Genomic DNA, 16,992 nt, shown 5'->3' with positions numbered 1-16,992 from the left:
TTGCTTCCAACTGACTAATACCTGCAGCCATGAGTGCAAGCTGCTGTCCAATACATTCAATAGCAAGAGGTGCTAGAGATTTCCCAGAAAAGCCTTTCTCCTAACTTTTCTCTTTCCTACTGAGGGACCTTGCCAACTTTGTTTGGTACCTTTCAATTTGACTTTGTCAATGTCAGCAATTGAATGGAATGTGTAAATTGATGTCTATTTGTTCCTACTTTGTGATAGTAAGTAATCTTATGTTAATGCTCAGTACCAGCTAAGTTATGTCATTTAAAAAAAAATCTTCACAATGAATAAAACTACATTGTATTAACATACCATATTTCCTGATGCTTGCAATTGCTAAATAAATCATTAACTGCTGTTTGGTATTAATGACTATTTTAAAAACAGAATTTGAATGTAATTCTTGACTATTGATGAAAAATTGTTCACCATTTCTGTCAGTAAGTTGTGTTCGCAAATGTAAAGAATCCCAAACTTAAAAAAAAATACAGTAGAACATTATGGTGTATTGTATACACTGTAATGTTTTAGATTTGTGAATTGTTTTAAATAATTTTAATTATAACAGAATACAATATTTGTTTTTAAAAATATTAATCTAAATTTTCTCTCACCCTGAATAAGAGAAGTTCTGTGAAAAGCATGTTTAAAAAATTAGAAAGGGGTAAGAATAGTTGCACGAAAATTATGGCAACCAATCTTGCTGTTGCCTTGGGAAATTTTACTACATTAAAAGTGCTATATCAATATAAGTTATTGTTATGAGGTCAAATTAGTTACGAGCATTCCCTCCCCCATCATTTTTTAAAATTTCCTGTCTTGTATATACTGTCTATAAATAATTACTGTACATACATAACTATTTTTCACAACAGAATTATTTAAATATTACTTTATCTATCCTGATGACACTATCGCTACAGATTGTGGAATTACAGGATAACTGCACCTTATTTAAGTATACAAATGTTGTGATGGTTATTTGTTTCTTTTGGCTGTCTTACTTTTGAAGTTGACAAAAATTGGTGCACTTTTTTGTTTTTAAATATGATCAGGGATGAACTTTTACTCTACTAAGATTGTGCAGTCAATCTTTTAATTTGTTTAGTTTCTTTCATGGATGTATTCTATCCTTCTAGCAAATTTTTGTTACGTCTATTTCACCTAATATCTAATTTCCTAGAAGTAAGCTACACTTATACTGCAAGACATTGATGTGAGGGTGGTAACACCTGTCTGTGACATACAGTTAGCAATTTCTTGCCAAAAAGCAGTATGACCTCCATCTAAAGAACAATAAATTGTAACAGAGCTATGCACATACATACTTTCATGTATTTGTAGTGATGGTTAATTTTCAATATTGGGAGAAAGTGGCCGATTTGTCCTGAAATTTTACAAGTTTGTAAAAGCTGCAATGAAATGCTTTGTCAGTTTTAAAAAGTGGCTTTGCACTAGGGTAGAGTTACATTGCAATGGGTGCAAACATGGAGTGGTATGACACAGACTCATACAGTTATCTTGCACCATTGGGCTATACTCTGATTAAGTTATACCTAACTTACACTGACACATTTCACTTATACCACTTTGTGTTGCCCTCAAAACTTGAGGTATCAATTTTTTTTTTAAAGTGGCATAACTAGCTGAATTCTTACTTGCTAAGGAAGTAGTTTATTTTGTATTTTAGGCGATTGCTTGCAGAAGCTGCTCTCCAGAGACTTGATCTTAAAACAGCGGAACAGGCATTTGTCCGTTGTAAGGATTATCAGGGGATTGAGTTTGTAAAACGTCTAGGAAACCTTCAGAGTGAACCCATGAAACAGGCGGAAGTTGCAGCTTACTTTGGAAGATTTGAAGAAGCCGAGAGGATGTATCTAAACATGGATAGAAGGTGTTCATAAAACTTATGTATATTCTTCAGCTGCTTTAGACTAGAAATTGCATGTGGTGCTTTGTTTAATTTTAATTAACAATTTTTTTATCGTTCGAAAGTTTAGATTTTTACAAATTTCTGTCTTTTAACATTTCTAAGCTGCTTTCACATGGGCTGAATGAAATTTAAGTTCTATTGAGATGTGGGTGTGAGGATGAGGTGTGTGAGATGTGTGGAGCGGAGAATGAAGCCAAAAAGAATGCAAAAGCAGAAGGGCACAAAATATGCCTTCAGTGTTTTGACATCTGTGATAATGGCCATTTTGCTATCTTAATTTTCTTTCCATTCCCTCTACTGTTAAATACAAACCACAATAGGAACTGTTTGATTTTCTTCCCACAGTATTGTTGAAGGGTTCCTGTTTGACATGACATGGATTTGTACTAGATTTTTTGGATTTTCAGCTCACTTCACACCCTGACCCTTGAGCATCTAGAGCTATTGCTCAAAATCAGATTGGCCATTAGATGGATTCTGGTCAAATTGATCAGTGATTCTGCTCTTAGAGTCTTTGGACACTGTTTGTGTATATTGGCACTAATCATTCTTGTTTTGTTAGTTAGTTCCAGTGAAGTTCCCATAGAATCCAGTCAACACTAATCAGTTGATGAGAAACTAAAGGAGCTCAACGTTGTTGTATATAGAGTGGTTAAATTCTTGGTGCTAGGCAGGACCTGGGATGCTCCTTTATCCCAAAAATAATAGGAAGCATTCTGCTTTGCCTCTTGAAGAATCATTTGGAAAGTATTTCTCCTTTCCTGATTCCAGGACTTGGCGCTCTAAGCTTTAGAAGAGGCTTGTAAAGCTTATGTTCCTTATTAGGGAAAAGATTATTGAGCAGAATCTTGATCTAGGTGTTTAAAATGCTTAATGTTGTTGATGTAAGCTTGTTATTTGACTCAATATTGAGCACAGAACTAGAGTTAAAATTATTAAGTGTGATAAAGGTTAGAAGAAACGTTTGGGTTGATTTTAACACCTCTATCTGGTGGGAATGATGTAGGCAAGGCATTAAGATTTGGGGGTTGTCATGCAAGCATCCCCCACTATGTGTTACCACCCACTCCATCCCACTAGCTTTACTTTAATTTAATTAATTCAGGCACCAGCAGACCATCCACCCCTAGCAAACAGGGCCTATTTACATTAAAAAGTCCTGACTTAATAACATAATCAGCAACAGAATTTTAACTTTTGGATTCGGGAAGTCCTCATAGGCCAACCCTGACAGCAGAACCAGGGCAGGAGTCACGGAGAGGTCAAAAGAGGTCAAGGTAAGTTTATTAATATCAATTATGCCCCGCAAAGTGTCGTTAGACCTCTCCAGCCCCGGTATTGCCTCTCCCTCCCACTACTCGCACCATCTTCCAAAGCCCCTACTCAGCACTTAATATATGCAGTGGATTGGGGTGTTAGGGGGCTTGCCTTGGGCACTAATCTTCCTTAGATTTCCAATCCAATTTTTGCTTCTGCCTGCCAGCCATGACGTCACTCCAGGCAGGAAGATATCTTGGCATATTTAACTGTGGCTGGGAAGTTAAAGTTGCCCAGGCTTCTCATTATGCTCTCCGTGGGGTTTTCCATTTGCCCTGTAACCATAATCGCTTTGAGAGTGCTGCTGGTTAAAATTAGCCCATTTTCTTCACATATCCTCCAGTCGGTGGGTATAGATTCCCAAAAAAAGTAGTTGAGGCTGCAATAACAAACTTCTTTAAACGTGAACCATTAAATATTTGGCTGGGACTAAATTTCCTATTCGAACAAAACTTCCATAAAAGCGAACAATTGCTGTGATGCTTGGGTTGATGGATGGAGGGTTGACTGTTAATAAAAAGTCATCAGACTAGAGTTTACTGAGAAGAATATAAGGATGTCTGAAAGAAGTGCAGAATTATTTGATTAGCTCTGGGAAATAGCAAGTAATATTTATGCAGGATGCGCTTGGATGAGGTAGAGTTCATTAGAGAGTAAACTGTATATGGTCTGTGGAAGATGCAAATAAAATGTTTTGGTTTTATAATGGCTTTTAGTTCTATGTGTTCAGAATTTTTTTTTTCTTTTCTGCTTATAGAGATCTGGCTATTGATCTAAGGATCAAATTGGGAGATTGGTTTCGGGTGTTGCAGTTGCTAAAAACTGGTTCTGGTGATGCTGATGATGCTCTGCTTGAGCAGGCTTATAATGCTATTGGAGACTATTTTGCAGATCGTCAGAAGTGGTAAGTAATAGCATCATTATGCAAGATGATTGTAATAGACAATAGGAGGCCCTGAAGTTCCACGGGGATTCTTCCAGTTTCTTGTCATAAATTTGTGGGAGATTGATGGATGATACCTTAGAGAAACAATGAAATCAGCCATTTAAACCATTTCTGTGCCAGTGGAAAGCTGTGACATTTTGAGGCCAGTAATGTTTGGCCAGCAGAAGACCATTGGCCCATATAACCTACTCTCCAAAGCACCTGTCTGTTTCCTTATTGTGATTCTGGAGTGAACATCCCTGTATTCCCTTTCCCGGCAAAAACATGTCCAGTCATTTTTCCCTAAATCCTCCATAATTTTCTTTTCCATCGCCCCTGCAGAAGTCTTATAACTCTTACTGAAAGCAAAAGTTGCCTACATTTCTAATTTTCTTTTAACACCAAGATTGAACTGTCTACCCTTGAAAGAAGAAGAAAGAGCTTGTATTATATGGCCCAAATTTTCTGTTAGGTGGGCGGGCGGAGCTGATACTTACGTGGGCCGCGCCGCCATTTTGCACGGGTGGGCCAATTAAGGCCTGCGCATGAATGTTCGCGCACTGGAGGCGGCCAGGCCCAGCTTGTCATCTTGACCCATTTTGAACGGGAGATCCTGGAGCTACAAACACGCTATGTGCCCAGGCCCACAGGTGTCGGTGAGGCTGGGGTGGAGCGGCCAGGTATTTGAGGCCCACAGTCCCATCCGCTCTGTCTTCCCACCATCCAAAGCACTGATGATTGTTGCAATTGTTAATACAGCAACACTGCTCATTCACAGACTGATAGAGTCAGATGTGTGGGTCATAGATAAAGGCCCCTCGGCCCTTCGAAGATGCGCGTGTCCAGCACCTTCCAAAGTCACCTTATCCCATTTCTGACCACTATCCTCATGACCTTGTATGCCATGTCATCGCTACTGCACATCCAAATACTTATTACACCTTAGGAGGGTTTGTACCTCCACCACCCTTTCAGCCTCTGCGTCCCACATTACTCTGTCCAAAAATTCCTAATCACCTCACCTGTCAACCTCATGTCCCTTACCTTAAATAAATGCCACCAGGTTAGTCATCCCTCCACCAAGGGGAAATGTTGCTTTCTGTCCATCCGATCTATGCCCCTCATAATGGTATGAAGCTCAATAATGTCACCTGTCAATCTCCTGTGCTCCACGGCAAATTTCACCAGTGTATGCTATGTTTCCTCATAACTCCAACTCTCCAGACCAGCATGCATCCTGGTCACGAACCTCTGCACTCTCTCCACCCCAATGCCATCCCTCCCATGAAGCGCTGATCACAACTGAACGCAGGAGTGTAGCTGTGGCCTTGACAGCGTTTTCTGCACTTGCAACATGACCTCCCTGTTCCTACATTCTATTCCTCGGCTAATAAAGGCAAGTATGGCTCTTACCTTTTTAAACGCCTTATGTTCCTGTCCCGCTACCTTAACGGGCCTGTCGACATCCCCAGCAATGTCCCTCTAATCGTCCTTACTTTCTGTGGTCCTACCATTCCTCGTGTATTCCCGTGCCTTGTTGAAGTCGCTTCGGACCTCCCTGCTCAAGTGCATCACCTCACACTTATCCACATAACATTCCATTTGGCATTCCTTAGCCCATTTGACCAGCCTGTCTGTATCCGCCTGTAATGTTTGGGCCTCCTCCTGACTATTTGCCACCCCACCAATGTTTGTCTCCTTAGGTTCTGGAAGGTTGAACGCATTATGAGCCTGGGGGAAAAGGATGAAGTGTGTCACTGAGTGCACACTAACTGATCCACTGTCCTTGTTAATTTCAGCATCATCAGAGCATGACTGCCAGGAGATGCCCCCTCTCACATCTGAGGGGCCTGAACTGTCACCTGTGTCACATCATTTCAGCGAGGCAGGCACCAGTGCAGAGACTAGCATATCAGTGGGAATTATTACATGGGCCAGTGTCCTGGGGCACAGTGGAGAGGGCACTTTACAATTGCTGGAGGAGATGGCAGAGACAGAGAGTGCCGATGGCGCCAGCAGCCGGAAGACTGCAGGGGACCAGGCACATGCTGAGTTGGGCCGTGATGATGTGCCTCTGGAGTCATCCGCTACGCAGCAGCTGCAGGAAATGAGGCCGGGTGAGCAGGAGCTTCACTTGGTCTCCGTCGTGGTGGAATCCACGCGGAGCGTCAGTGATGCCATGAATCTCATGCCAGAGCGTCAGGCTTCCTCCATGGAGAGATTGGCAACTCTCCTGGAGAGGGGCTTCCAGCAGAATAACCAGCTTCTCCTGGGGATACATTCGGACCTGCAAGCCCTTACAGCGCCAGTGACCATAGCTGGTCATTGGCAATGTGGGAGATGGCCTGGGCACCAAGCGTCCCAGCTCAGTGCCCATCCATCTGCGGTGAGCAGGGAGGTCCGAAGCGACTTCACGTCGGCACAGCAGCTGCCTGTCGTCTCTGCGAGCTCCTCTCGGAGTTCCGGATGAGGGCAGCAGCTCCTCTGCCCCTCTGCCAGTGACTGTTGCATCCATTGAGGCTGCGATGACTGGGCATATGCCAGCTGTGGAACTGGTCACTCCCTCCCAGGCGGGGCCTGCACAGGCTCCATGGGCCAGAGGACATCTGCCAAGGTCATTGAGGCCAACAGGACAGCAGAGTCAGCAGGCTGTCTCAGATGCCACTCTGAGAGATGAGGCGGCACCTAGACGTAGCACCCATAAACATAAGCATCAGGCACCTTAGGCACACCACGGGTTTCTCACTGGTGCTTTTGTGTTGATTCGAGATTAGGGAATTTTTATTTTTTGACGTCGTAACAACGTTAGGAATTAATTTTGTTGGACCATATGATGGATCAAAATAAAATCCACGTGTGTTACCATTGGCTGAGAGTGGCTCCTTTGTGCTGCATTTATATGTTTCACAGACATATGAGTGTTTGAGTGGACATTGAGGTTTATGTACTAAGCCCTTAGTTGCAGCTAATGAAGTGGCAGATGTAGCACTTAAGTGCCGCGTATGGATGCGCCAGGCAATGCTGGTCCTCCAGATCCATTTGTGGGGAGCTAGCTGAAGGTTCATTGGATTAAAGTCTCCCGGGTGTCCCTGCTTCCTTGTTGTAGTTCCGGGTCAGCGTTCAGCCCCTCATCATTTCCCTATGCTTCCTCATCCTCCGAACCACGGCTGGATTCATCGTGTGCAGCTACATCTGCTGCGTCCCTCCTTTCCAGTGCAAGATTGTGCAGAGCGCAGCATGCTACCACTATCACAGAGACATGATCTGGGGGGTACTGGAGTGCGCCCCCTGAGTGGTCCAGGCATCGGAAGTGCATCTTGAGAAGACTGATGGCTCTCTCCCCCACAGTCCTTGTGGAGCCGTGGCTCCTATTGTACTGCTGCTCAGCTTCTGTTCTTGAATAGCAGAGAGGTGTCATGAGCCACCTTCTGAGGGGATAGCCCTTGTCACCCAGCAGCCATCCATCCAGCGGGGCTGGAGCACTGAAGAGCCCTGGCACCTGGGAGTATCTGAGGATGTAGGCGTCATGGGAGCTGCCTGGGTACCTTGCACAGACTTGTAGAATCTGCATCCTGTGATCAAACACTATCTGCACGTTCATGGAGTGGAAGCCCTTCCTGTTGACGATGGCACCAGACTCACCTGCTGGCGCCTTGATGGCCACATGTGTACAGTCTATAGCACCCTGGACGCGGGGGAAGCCAGCAATGGCCGCGAAGCCTCTGGCTCGTTGTGCCTGACTTGCCTGGTAGTGGATGAAGGTCAATGCATGGCTGAACAGAGCATCTGTAACCTGCTTGACACAATTGTGGACAGCTGATTGGGAGACACAGCAAAGATCACTCACTGAGCTCTGGAAGGAGCCAGAGGCATAGAAGTTGAGAGCAACTCTGACCTTCAGAGCCATTGGCATGGGGTGTTAGGAGAGATCTCAGGGCCAATCATCTGACAAATATAAAACAAAAACAGAATTACCTGGAAAAACTCAGCAGGTCTGGCAGCATCGGCGGAGAAGAACAAAGTTGATGTTTCGAGTCCTCATGAGCCTTCAACAGAACTAAGTAAAAATAGGAGAGGGGTGAAATATCAGCTGGTTTTTTATCTGACAAATATAGTTGACTGTCTCCCTTGAGACCGTCTGCACCTTAGTCGTATTGAGGTAGCTGCTTCTCCACCTGTATTCCCTGGCAGCAGGATAGTGGCATCTTCTGCGGCTCCTTCGACCTTGGACTACCCTCTTGGCCCTGTGCCCCTTGTGCCTGTGCCTGTACTCCCAAAGGTGGCTCCCCTGGAGGCTGATTGTCCACTCCTGGGCTCCTCCTTATTCTAGCCCTCCCTTCCTCCTCAGAGGAGCTGCCTCCAGTGGAAATGTCAGAACCCATACCCAGGCTAAATGGAGACCTCCGGAAAGCTGCAGGCCCAATTAAAGATTACTGACTGCAGAGTGCTGAGCTGAACGGAAGCTGCTGGGATGTGTTCTGAACTGCTACAGATCACACAGGCAAGTTTAAAAAATTTTCTGCAATAAATACTTCACAGAACAGATTGACAACCCCACTGAGCCCACATATCCCGCCCGTGGATGAGTTTTGTTGAAAAGTCACTTACCCATCTGCTCGTTGCGCCCGTGCGCCGAGCCGAAGATCGCACGGGCGCCTGAAAATCGGTGTTGATTGCCAAGTTAAGGGCCTTAACAAGCCCTTTAATTAATGGCGGGCGCACGTCGCACTTCATCGCACGCCCGCCCGACTAAATATTGCGGTGACGTCAGGACGCTTGCCCGACATCACCGCAAGTCATTTTACTTACCCCCCGCACGTCATCCTGAAAATTCAGCCCTATGGTACATTTCACATACTCAATGTCCCTTAGCACTTCACAGCCAAATACTTCTCAAGTTAGTCTTTTAAGCAAATATGGCAGCTAATTTGTATATAACTAGGTCCTTCAAAGAACAGAAATAATGATTAGTTTATCTCTTTTGTTGGTTCTCTGCAGAGATATGTAAAAGGCTACACCTTCATTTATGTAAGTGCCAATCAGGAAGCAGTTTATGCAGACAGTCTTTGTCTCACATAGGTGTGCAAAAGAATCACAGAGCACGTATTTTGTGTTTTGCGGATTAGCAAGGCTTGTTATTGGTTGTGTAACATTGTATATATCTGTATCTCTATCTGTCTCTCTCATGCACTAATACTATATGTGTGTATATATAGATATAAGAACATAAGAAATAGGAGCAGGAATAGGCCATTCAGCCCTTTGAACCCGCTCCACCATTCATTAAGATCATGGCTGATTTTCTACTTCAGCACCATTTACTGGTACTATCCCTGTATCCAAGGAACATTGTTGTTCCATTACAATCAACCCCATCTGAAGCCCGCATTGCCTTGTGGAAAGACCGGCTTGCCAGTCTCGAACAACCCCCAGCGATGGAAATTCTACCGGATGAAAGCCTTCCCCCAGGAGCTAATTGCAACTGGGCAACCTGGAAGTGCCTTAACAGACTTAGGACTGGTGTAGGTCGTTCAAAGGTGTCACTAAGCAAATGGGGATACACAACCAGCCCGACAACTTGTGAATGTGGAACTGAGCCACAGACTATGCAACATCCCCTGCAATGCCTATCGCTAGAGGAACCCTGCACTGTTGCAGATCTTGCCGAATTCAACAACAAGGTGCAAAAATGTGTCCAGTTCTGGCTGGGCCATGTATAGACTGTCCGTGGACACGATAAGAAGAAGAACCTGGCTTGGAGATGAAGAAGGAAATTCACCAACCACTGGAAGCTGAAAAAAAGTAGAAGAAGTAGCACCTCTTTGCTCCTCTGACCCTAATTCCCACTTGAACCAAATTCCCAACTCCTCACTCTATCTATATCTCACTCAGGCATAGTCTGGTGTCCACGCCCATTTCTGCCAAGGGTCCAGTTAACTCAGTTGGCTAGATAGCTAGCATGTGGTTCAGAATAACACCAACAGCATGGGTTCGATTTCAGTTATGGCTGAGATAGACTTGGGACCTGCCTCCTCGCCCTGACCCTGAGAGTAGAAGGCAATGTCAAACCACCACAAACAGGATGGCTGTTGACTCCAGAATGATATCAATGGTTTGGTTGAGTGGGTGTAAAAGTGGCAAATGGAATTCACTCCAGAGCAGTGTGAGGTAGTGCATTTGGGGAGGTCAAACAAAGCAAGGGAATATATAATAAACGGGAGGATATTGAGAGAGGTAGAGGAAGTGAGAGATCTTAGAGTGCATGTCCACAGGTCTCTGAAGGTGGCAGGACAGGTGGACATATGGAATGCTTTCTTTTATTGGACAAGGCATAGAATGCAAAAGCAAGGATGTAATGCTGGAACTGTATAAAATGCTGGTTAGGCCACAGCTGTAATTTTGTGCACACTTCTGGTCGCCACATTACAGAAAGGACATAATTGTTCTGGTGAGAGTACAAAGGAAATTTACAAGAATGTTGCCAGGGCTTGAAGGAAAGATTGGATAGGCTAGGGTTGTTTTCCTTGGAACAGCGGAGGCTGAGGAGTGACTTAATTGAGTGTATCAAGATTATGAGGGGCCGAGATAGAGTAGACAGGAAAGACCTGTTTCCCTTAGTGGAGCGGTCAATTACCAGGGGGCACAGATCTAAAGGAGGATTAGAGGGGACATGAGGAAAAACTTCTTCACCCAGAGAATGGTGGGTGTCTGGAATTCACTGCCTGATTTGGTGGTGGAGGCAGAAACCTTCAACTTATTTAAAAGGAACCTGGGTCAGCACCTGAAGCGCTGTAACTTGTAAGGCTACGGACAAGGTGCTGGAAGATGGGATTAGAATGGGGGGGGGGCTAGTTTTAGACACTTTATTTTTTGGCCAGTGCAGACACAATGGGCTGAATGGCCTATTTCTGTGCTGTAACTTTTCTATGTTTCTGTGGCTCTAAAACAACTGCCAAGAGAAACAGCCAGGATGAAGCATCAGCAGACAATGAGGCAAGGACCATGGAAATGGATTGGAACATATGTATACATATACATAGACACACAAAATTCTTCCGCCTATGAAACTTTTAATTTAAAATATCAAAATAATTTAGGATTTCCAAACTCTACTATATAAACAAACCAGCACAAGATTCTTCCTAAAGTAACTTTCCTGATGTTTGTTCTACATATGAAACACAAACTATTCTGCCTGACACTTAGCAAGAGCTGTTTCAACAATTTCACTACCTGCATTAGCAGTACTACACCTAACAATCAACTGGTACAATCTATAGCCATAGGGCAGAATTTTCAGGTCAGCATGCGGACCCGCGCCCGACCCCTTGAGTGTAAAATAGCGCGTGATGACATCGGGCGATATTCCGCTCGGCGGGCACACACAGAAGTTGGAAGCGCGTCCGCTGACAATTAAGACGGCAGTTAAGCCCATTAAAGTTGTAATTGTCTCCGATTTTTCGTGGTCCATCCAACCTTACGGTTGGCGGACAGGTGAATTGGCCAGGCGGCCTTTACGTTTTTCATGAAACCTCATCCAAGGGCGGGATAAGGTTTCTGTTATTAAATAAAAAAAGTAAAAATCTATGGACAGAATTTTCAAGTCTTCAGCTCCCTAAGGAAGCTCTCTGCCTTCAGGGAGCTTTCATTCTGCGCTCGCCCATTCCCGAGCTTACATCAGCGTCCGCCCTCCCCCTGCCCCCACCCCAGAAGCATTGAGCATTTCAGCATACACTTCATGCTGGCTGGCCGTTAATTGGCCAGCCAGCGTGGAATCGTGGTCCATCATGTCTGTGTTAGCTCCTTCAAAGAACACTCCCCAACTCTTTCCAAAGATGCCTGCAAGTTTTTTTTCCTTCAAGTGTTTATCTAATTCATATTTGAAAGCTACTATTGAATTTGTTTCCGCAAACCTATCAGGCAGTGTATTTTGAATCCTAATCACTGGTTTGTAAAAAGGATTTTCCTCATGTCACCTCTGGTTAATTTGCCAATCACCTTAAATTTTTGCCTCTCTGGTTACAGAGTCTTGAGCTGCATTAGAAACAGATTATCTTAATTTATTCTAAACCCTTTCTGAGTTTAAACACTTCCATCAAATCGCCCCTTAATCTTTTCTGCTCTAAGAAGAACACCCCAGCTTCTCCAGCCTATGCACATAACTAATCCCTCATCCCTAGAACCATTCTAGTAAATATCTTCTATACCTTCTCCAAAGCCTTCATGTGCTTTCTAAAGTATAGTGCCCAGAATTGGACACACTGCTCCAGTTGAGGCTGAACTAGTTTTATATAGGTTTAGCATAACTTTCTTTTTACCCTACACCTCTATTTATAAAACCCAGGATCCCAAATGTTTTATTAACTGCTTTGTTAATTCAAAGATTTTTTGTGTAATGTACCATTTACCTTGTATTGCCATTCCTTATTCTTTCTCCAAAAATTTATCACCTCACTTATCTGCATTGAATTTCATCTGCCATGCGTCCATCCACTCTACCAGACTGTCTATGTCCTCTTGAAGCGTATTACTATCTTCCTCACTACACTTTACTACACAGCAACAATGAATTATATTTATACAGTCCCTTTAAGGTAATAAGATGTCCCAAAATGCTTCACAGGTGCATTATGAAAGAAAATATGTTGCTGACCCACATAAGGAGATATTAGATAAGGCAACCAAAGGTTGGTCAAAGTGGCAGGTTTTAAGGAGTGACTTAAAGGAGGAAAGCAAAGTAGAGAGATGGAGTTGTAGGAAGGGGATTCCAGGGTTTAAGGTCTAGGCAACTGAAGGCCACCAATGGAGCAATTAAAACCAGGGTGGATCAAGAGGCTAACATTAGATAAGCATAGATATGTCAGAGGATTTTGTGGCTGGAGGAGATTGCAGAAATAGTGAAAGGCAAGGCCATGGAGGGATTTGTAAATGAGGATGAGAATTTTAAAATCAAGTTGTTGTTTGACCAGGTGCTAGTGTAGGACAGTGAGCACAGGAGTGAGACGTGAACAGAACTTGATATGAGTTATGACACTGGCAGCAGAGTTTTGTAAAGAGGAAGTAGATTAATTTTTGAAATATTGGGGAGTTGAGGGCTATGAGGAGCTGGCACGAAAGAGGAGTTGAGGCCTGGGGCAGATCAGCCACGATCTTATTGAATGGTGGGGCAGGCTTGAGGGGCCGAATGGCCTACTCCTGCTCCTATTTCTTATGTTCTCATATTTTAGAGGTGGAAAAATGTGATTTTACCGATGGCGCAAATATGTGAACAGAAACTTATCTTGGGATCAAATATGAAACCATTGTTACGAACAGTCTGGTTTAGCCTGAGACAGATGCTGGGGTGAGGCTAGAGTTGATAGCCAGGGAATGGAGTTTGGAATGGAGACTGAAAAATGAATCTTTGGTTTCCCTAATATTCAGCTACAGGAAAAATATTTTCATCCGGTGCTGGATGTTGGATAAACAGCCTGATAAGTTAGCAACGAAGGAGTCATCGAGAGAGATGGCGGTGTGGTAAAGCTGAGTGTTGTCAGTGTAAATGTGAAAACTAATGCTTTGCTTTCGGACTATGTTGCCGTGGGCAGCATGTAGATGAGAAATAGGAGGGGCAAGGAGCTTCAACAGAGGTAATGATGAGGGAGCTGGAAGAAAAGCCAATTGTTAGTGATACTTTGGCAACGATTAGATAGCTAAGAATGGAATCAGACAAGAGCGGTCCGAACCTTTGGAGGAGGATAGTGTGGTCAACAGTGTCAAAGGCTGCAGATGGGTCAAAAAGGATGATAAGGGATAGTTTATCTTTGTCACAGTGACATAGCATGTCATTTGTGACTTTGATAATAGCTGTTTTGGTACTGTGGCAGGAGCAGAAATCTGATTGTTGGAATTCAAACATGGAGTCCTGGAAATGATCGGCATGAATTTGATAGGCAATACTTCCACATTTTATGTCATCTTCACATTTCAAAATTGTGCCTTGTACCCCAAGTTCATCATTAATATATATATCAATAACAGAATTGACTTAGTACTGAAATCTAGGCTACTCCCACGATGTTTTCTATCCCTTAGGCAATTTTATATTCATTGGCAGAATTTTATAGTCTTCTGCCAGCAGGCGGCAGGAAGACCACCCATGGGGCGAGGGGGTGGTGGAGCCGTAAAGTATCTCGGGTGGCTATCCCACCACCCTCCTACCCACCACCTATTCATTTGCACTTTCACATGAGGTTGTTGAGATCAGGGCGAGCCAACTGCCCTCGCCCCAATTAAGGCCCTTATGTGGTTAATTATTGTGCACTTAAGGGCCGCACCCCACCCGGTCTCAAGTTTGAGGGGGACGAGGAGGGGAAACCTGCAGGTCACCCTGCTCAGGCCTCAGGCAAAAACGCCCATAATAGTGGGGTGCAGACGGTGCCAATCACCGGGGGCTGGAAGGCCCGGGCTCATTGTCCGAGTAGCCTGTCATTCCAGATGATCAGTGTTCAAACCAGCCAATCTGGCGAATACACCATCTGGATTAACGGGTTACTCAGCCAATGATTGCTGCTGTTCAGATCAACAGCAATCATTGGCCCAGTAAGCCATACCAGATTCTCAAGCCCCTCCTTTTCCTATCCACCTCCTTGTGGCTTCTGTTTTTGTGTTGTCAGACGCATGTGCTGCTTTCTTCCCAGGCTGGAGTGCCTTTACATTTACTTAACCTGCGTGCCCCAGCCCACTGAAGACCATTCCCCTCCTGACCTCTTCTGAGTCCTGAAGTTGTTCCCCTAGTTTAATCCATCAACGATGGTGTCTCACGTCTGTGGCCCAGCACCCTTCCCCTCCCGATCCCTTCCCTTCTGAGTCTTGAAGTCACCCCCAGTCCGGTCCTTTCATGGTGGTGCCTGTGACCCAGGGCCATTCACCTCTTCTCTGGGATCTCTTCTGAGTCCTCCCCCCGTCCCTCAACGCATCGTTGAGCAACTGGGGGAGGACTTTTGTCCATCGGAATGGTAGGGTGCTGCTTCGATTTTCTACCAACAGGAGAAGATGCCTTTATTGCATCTCTACAGATATGTGCCCTCACGCCAATTATTAAAGGCTTGGTTTAGTGGCAACTGGCAATACAATCCGGCCAGAATGGAAATGATTGGGCCATTCTCCCATCAATCACACCTGGAGTCTAGCAATTCTGTAAGCAGCTAGGTTTGATTTTGTGTGTCTAATTTGCATTAGGTAGCTATCCTTCACTTATTGTATTTTGCTGGAGAAATAATCCTGCTGCATACTGTTACTTTACTCGAGTTCAAAGGCTCCCAAGTCCTGCCTTGCCTCCAACTTGCTAGCTGACACAGTAGAGTCAATATTCTGTCTGAATATTAAAATAATCCTATTCCTGGGTTTTTGGATGTGGTCAACAGCCTAGGCACCTGACAGCCAGGTCTTTCCCCTCTCACTTCTCATGGTAGAGTGGTAACCCAGTAATTTTAGGCACATACTCAAGGGTACAATACTGCTATGTTCTCATCAGTGCAACCAACAAGGATCCAGGGTGGAGAGTGTACAGTTTATTAAATGATGGGAGTATCTCAAGTTGCCACGGTGTAGCTCACACAGGCTGAACCCGGGTTATCCTCCGTGCAGCCGTAAGATTTCTGTAGATTTGAATGAGTGGTTATGAATGTCCCAATCTGATCGCGGCGTGTGAGAATATAGTGCATGAAATATTACAATGTTGACATGAATGTGTGGGGTAAAGTGCTGACCCCACCCAGATACTGACTGCAGTTGAAAGCCAGGCACTATGATAGGCTCTGAATGCAATAGTTTCTATGACAAGAGAGGAAAAGCTGGAGTGGGATTGATCAACACAGGAGTGGCTCCCCAGGTGGAACCTAAACCCAGGGCTGTGGCTGGCACCTGGGAGCCAATCGTGGGGTAAGAAGCACCAGCCGCACCATACCCCCTCCTGCCCACTGCCTTGGTCTTCTGGTCTCAGTGGGAGGGGAAGGCTGTGAGCACAGTGAAGGCTGTGTGGAGTGGGGATCCAGAGCTGGTCTGCCAAGGTGTGTTTCTGTGTAATGGATAGATTCTATATCCCTAGCAGCTCTTCCTTCCCTCCCTCCCCAGCCGGCAGCAGGGTATAGTTCCGCCTGACTGGCTTCCCCCTCCCTCTCTCTTTGAGCAATGCAGCCCTATGCCATCAGTGACATGGTGGGGTCGGCGGGCAGAGGTGAAGCAGTGAGCCACCTCATTGGCTGCTCCTGTCTGGGGAGGATAGAGGGAGGTCAGGTGGGACCATCCTTTCAAGTCCTCCCCTCCCTCTCTCTTTCCTTTCTACAACTCTCCAGCAATTAAACAATGCGAGCTGCAACATGGAGACAGGTTTTTTTTTCTATTCAGAACAGGTAGTCGCAATATAAAACACAAGCTGATCGTTTTCTTGCAATCTGGTTTGTAAGTATTAAATCTTTCTCCGAGATATGAATTTTCTGTTCTGATGAAAACTCTTTCCCTCCACAGATGCTGCATGACCTGCTGAGGTTTTCTAGTATTTTTTCTTTTTATTTCAGATTTCCAGCATCTGCACTATTTTAAGAATTTACTGCCACCGTCTATGCAGCAATGTACAGAACATGTTAATGAGGCAATCACTGAATTGCGTGCACAGTGTTATAAAAAGCTAGTGGGATAGTTTCCTGTCAGATTAGCAATATTTTACGATGGGGTTAAGTTAAAATTTGTACTCTCTGGTTTGTTTAATAGTCATGGTGGAATCACCTACAGGGCGCAAACAAACAAACACTGCGTTACATTGTTGCTT

The 16,992-nt window shown here is 44.6% G+C and overlaps 1 protein-coding gene across 4 annotated transcripts in view; it reads left to right on the top strand.

Annotated features, from left to right (window-relative positions):
- The window catches only part of wdr35 (WD repeat domain 35), a 118,091-nt gene that overhangs the window by 76,264 nt on the left and 24,835 nt on the right, over window positions 1–16,992 (top strand). For all 4 annotated transcript variants that reach the window (XM_078541522.1, XM_078541521.1, XM_078541520.1 and 1 more), the window contains 2 exons: window positions 1,700–1,903; window positions 4,017–4,163. In XM_078541522.1, the coding sequence (XP_078397648.1) occupies window positions 1,700–1,903; window positions 4,017–4,163 (351 nt within the window). The remainder of the gene's footprint in view (window positions 1–1,699; window positions 1,904–4,016; window positions 4,164–16,992) is intronic.

Source organism: Cetorhinus maximus, chromosome 5 (assembly GCF_964194155.1).
Source record: "Cetorhinus maximus chromosome 5, sCetMax3.hap1.1, whole genome shotgun sequence".
Classification (NCBI taxonomy): Eukaryota; Metazoa; Chordata; class Chondrichthyes; order Lamniformes; family Cetorhinidae; genus Cetorhinus; species Cetorhinus maximus.
Note: the sequence above shows the minus strand (reverse complement) of the source record. Positions and strands in the feature narration are given on the sequence as shown.